The sequence below is a fragment of the Anopheles stephensi genome, chromosome 2, assembly GCF_013141755.1.
Source record: "Anopheles stephensi strain Indian chromosome 2, UCI_ANSTEP_V1.0, whole genome shotgun sequence".
NCBI lineage: Eukaryota > Metazoa > Arthropoda > Insecta > Diptera > Culicidae > Anopheles > Anopheles stephensi.
The window spans coordinates 39,532,263-39,536,653 of record NC_050202.1 but is presented as its reverse complement, the minus strand read 5'-3'; the positions used below and the strand labels follow the sequence as shown (position 1 = coordinate 39,536,653).

At 47.8% G+C, this 4,391-nt stretch overlaps 3 protein-coding genes across 3 annotated transcripts; 1 reads left to right on the top strand and 2 right to left on the bottom strand.

Moving 5' to 3' along the window:
* Positions 1-572: 572 nt before the first annotated feature.
* LOC118507847 (zinc finger protein 593 homolog) lies at positions 573-1,224 on the top strand. Its single transcript, XM_036046979.1, has one exon. It carries the CDS (start codon positions 703-705, stop codon positions 1,189-1,191), a length of 489 nt encoding a protein of 162 aa, XP_035902872.1. The 5' UTR covers positions 573-702; the 3' UTR covers positions 1,192-1,224.
* Positions 1,216-2,979, bottom strand: LOC118507844 (methionine aminopeptidase 1). Its single transcript, XM_036046975.1, has 4 exons — positions 2,553-2,979; positions 1,871-2,456; positions 1,647-1,786; positions 1,216-1,583 (listed from the first exon to the last, which is right to left on the bottom strand). Exons 1-4 carry the CDS (start codon positions 2,716-2,718, stop codon positions 1,351-1,353), a joined length of 1,125 nt encoding a protein of 374 aa, XP_035902868.1. The 5' UTR covers positions 2,719-2,979; the 3' UTR covers positions 1,216-1,350.
* Positions 2,980-3,071: 92 nt separating this feature from the next.
* LOC118507846 (UDP-N-acetylglucosamine transferase subunit ALG13 homolog) lies at positions 3,072-4,223 on the bottom strand. The gene has a single exon (XM_036046978.1). It carries the CDS (start codon positions 3,723-3,725, stop codon positions 3,210-3,212), a length of 516 nt encoding a protein of 171 aa, XP_035902871.1. The 5' UTR covers positions 3,726-4,223; the 3' UTR covers positions 3,072-3,209.
* Positions 4,224-4,391: the final 168 nt, after the last annotated feature.

The window sequence follows — 4,391 nt, the reverse complement described above, 5'->3', positions numbered from 1 at the left end:
ACAGTATCCGACACACTGACAGCAGAGACTTGCGACAGGTATCGAAAAATGACCTTTCTTCATTTTCTCCATCTTTTGTCGCTGGTGTGTGTGTGCGTGTGTGTGTGTGTGTGTGTGTGTGTGTGTGTGAGAAAGAGATAGTTTCGTGAGGAACACAAAACATAAAAATAGAATATATGAGACCTTATGTGATGGGAGATAAATAGATGATGTTTGTCTCTTTTTACACAGGTGTGTATTTAGAGCTACGTACGTAGGGCTGACTACTTTGCTACGGGTAAAACTAAGTTACAGAAAGCCAGAAATGGCAGGCCGAGACCTCTCGAGGTTGTAGTACCAATTAAGAAGAAGAAGTGCATTGATCCGTTCAGAGGGGTAACATTATGTGCACCTGTGCGTACCTTCGTGTGGAAGAATTTCATCAACCAAACAAGACTATCGCCTGTATGGACTATCGGGCTACCACCACAATCATAAATAACGGGGTTTTCAAAAATTCAACGAAAAGGCCTTTCTTGCCGCGTAGAAATAAATGGCAGCACCTGACAGCAGACGTCAGCGTTCTGTCATTCACACCACGAGGCAAAATCAAAATAAAACTGCTGGTTTGTTTTCGTGTTCGCTACGAAGTGGGAAAAGCAGATCCACATCCTACAGAAAACTTACAAACGGCGGCGAAACACACAGCAAATCTATCGCAAAATGCCGTACGCAAGAAAGAAAATGCACAGCGGGGACACACATCTCCGGCGTCGGTGGCGGTTGCGAAATCGACGCAAGGATTTGGATGAAATCGATGCAGACTTGAAGACCGAGCCGGAGAAGTTGCTGCAACAGGAGATTGACCTCGACAAACCAGGTTTTGGTCAGTTTTACTGCATTCACTGCGCTACCTATTACATCAACGATCAGGCCCTGCAAGCGCACTTTCGTACCAAGGTGCACAAACGTCGTCTGAAGGCGTTGGAAATAGAACCGTACACCATCGAAGATTCGTTGCGTGCCGCAGGTCACGGCAGTTTCGTGCAGCCGCAGAAACGGAAGATGGAAACACAGCCCTGCCTTGCGGACGTGGAAGCCGGAAAGCGGATTAAAGTCGACACGGTGATGGAGGCTGAGAAACCAGCCAAGCAAGAGTTGTCCAAAGCGAAAAAGTTTACCGATTACAAGAAGGTGCTGGAAGAGCTCTGAATAAATTTGCGCGCCGGCTGTGTGTAAATGGGAGAAAACGTTGAGTTTATTTCGAAAGTAACATGTGAAGGAGGGAGGGTGAGTGTATGTGTGTAATAGGGGAATCCCGGGAAACACGGCCGAGGTCGTTAGTTAGTGCGTTCGGTCGCCGGCTCTGTTCTACATGTGGTCCATGAAGTGTGGATTGCCGGTTTCATTTCTTCGCTTCGTTAAAATGTCGCAACCGGTTTCCGTGACCAGCAGTGTGTGCTCAAACTGAGCCGAAAACATACCGTCGGCAGTGACCGCAGTCCAGTCGTCTGGCCAAGACACATCTCGCCAGGTACCCTCCGAGATCATTGGTTCGATCGTGAAGCAATGGCCAGGTTTCATAACACCGACAGCAGAATTTTCTGCAAACGAATAGTCTCGTTAAGAGTATGCGGGACGAAAATCGGGACCAGATGAGTACTTACTGGCATAATGAGGTACGTTCGGGGCGGTATGGAACAGTCGGTGAATTCCATGTCCACAATAGCTCTTCACGACACTGTACCCATGTGCATGCACATGCTTCTGTATAACGTTTCCGATTTCACGGTATCGTTCGCCGGGCCTGAAAATGTTAAATATAGCCAAATAAGATAAGTTCTATGTGGCTGTAATTCATCATAGCCGGGTAGATCATTTTCTCACGCACTTTACGATTCCGATCGCCTTCATCAATGCTTCGTGCGTTACTTGCACCAGCTTTTTGTGCTGCTCCTTCACATTGCCGACGAAAAACGTTTCGTTTAAATCGCCGTGAAACCCGCGATGGTACACCGTCACATCCACATTGCACAGATCACCATCCTCTAGCGGGCGCAGGTCCGGTATTCCGTGGCAAATGACCTCGTTCACCGAAGTGCAGCAAGACTTCGGAAAGTTGTAGTAGTTCATCGGACTCGGATAGCATTCGCGCTCGATGCATGCCTCATGAACGGCCCGATCGATTTCGTCCGTCGTGACACCGACGCCGCAGACGCGTGCCGCTTCGTCCAACACCTCGCGTCCGAGCTTGCAGGCCACCCGCATACCCTCGATCTCTTCGTCGTCCAGGATTTTGATCGTGTTATTCCCCCGCAGCGCTTCTTCCGACTTGGATCGGCCCTCCTTATGATCGGCATAGTCCGGCCGCGGGATGGATGCCGGTACCGGGCGCCGCGGTGTCTGCTCGAACGGTCTCAGTTTACCGGTAAACGTGTAGTAAGGCCACGGATTGTACGCATTCGTTTCCTTTCCCTCTGTGTGTGTGCGCGCGTATGGAAAAACGTGTGTGAGTTAAGGGGGGTTGGTAAGTTAGTGTAACTTCTTAAACTTCCGGAATTCCAAACACTTACTCGCAAGGAGATGAATGATCTTATGCTCCTTCCAGGAGCCTTTGAAACAATCTTGACTGCAAAAGTACGACCCTTGAATGCCCATCTTCAGGCACACCGGGCACTGTAGGGTGGCGGACTTTTTGCAGTCGTCCGTACCGCAGAGATGCTTCGCGATATCACTCATTTTCGTAATTCCTCACGCACGCACAACTATCGAAATGGTCACCGGGCAAGTCTCGCAGCGCAAAGCAACACCGGGAATTGACGTGAAATGCAGGCAAACCACAGCACCACAATTACCTAACTTGTAACGAAGGAAAAAGTAACCGACTAGACCTTAAAAGAACAAGAATTCGCTTGATTTGCCTTTATTTTCCTCCGTTCCCTTTCTTTCCCTTTTCTGTGTGTGTTTTTTTCTTGCCTTGCTTTGACAACGTAAACGTCAAACTCGAACGCGACATTCCCGTTCAAACTCCCTAGCGCTACTCTATTTGTGAGATTACTTTTAAAGTTCTTCTTTCCTTAGTGGGTTTAGTAATTTAACCATAAATTTTCATCTGTTTATTGAAATTGATGTAAACAATTGATCACAGTACGCAAATACGCGCCAATAACAACGGAAATTTGAGTCGTGTTGATAACAGGCATCACAGCGTATCAGCGGGCCGCATGTTACTATCTGAAGCCCATAAATGCATCCAAATGCTGGACGAAACTATCGAGCGCTCCGGGTGCAAGTTTTTCCAACTGATTCAAGTCACATGCTGCCAACGTCTCCCGCAACGTGTTCGGTGTACAGTAGAAGAGATTCTTGTCCTTGCTGAGCCGTTCGGCCAGTTCCGTTTGATGGTTGTTCATCAGCGTTTCATTTACCACCACGATCAAGGGTTTGCCGGCTTCCAGAACTTCTATACAGCTTCCGGCGCCGGCATGGCTGATCACCAGATCGGCTGTGGCTATATCGTCTCCAATGCTACTCTTGAGTCCGTAAGCGGAGAGCCGGATGTTTGTCAGGCTTTGCGCCTGTTTCACGTTAGGATCCTTCCCTCTGCCGAACTGTACTGTGAGCGTTTCGCAACCCAACGCCGTTAATTGCTTCAGAACGGCGGCCGAAGTAACGATTTGCACTAGATCCTCGAACTCGGTCGTGCCCACTGTCACAAACACGTTCCTGTACAGTTTTTTCGTCATTTTCTTAGCGAAACTATGGTGTTTTTAGTTGTGTAGCTAATTAACGATGGACAGAGTGGCAGAACGTAATCCTTATCAAGGTTGCGCGAAAAACGTAAACAAATTGTGTGGAGCGCCGTTTGGCGGAGCACTAATGGTCCAGCTAAGGTCATAGTGGACGAAACGTAGCAAAGCAAATTTGCACTAAATTTGTATGTATCGAAAGTAAAGAAATTATGTAGCGGGATGTGAAAGTTGTAAGCAATTGCGTTCTTCCGCAACAAAATTGATAATCATAGAAAAATTCAAGATTTTTCATTTTCCACATTGCACGGTAGGTAACTGCACGGACAAAACTGTATAATTTTATAACGATGGTACAAGTCGGACAAGTGGATAGGCCATGAAATCCGCGTGGCGGACAGAAGGCAAGGTGTAGAAAAAGCGGTCTACGAAGACTGTTCGGATGAGTACGGCATCGATGCTGTGGGTCTGCGTATCGAGTAACGGCCCTGAATCCCACAATGCTACAAGCGGCGTAGATAACCTTCTAAAATCTGTGCACCCGGTGAACTAATGTGAGGTCTGGTGGCGAAAGACTTCGCACTTCGGAACCGTTGCCAGAGGACACTTGTAAAACCAACTCATAGAAAGACGGTTCCTTCTGTTTCTGGCCTCTTTACATTC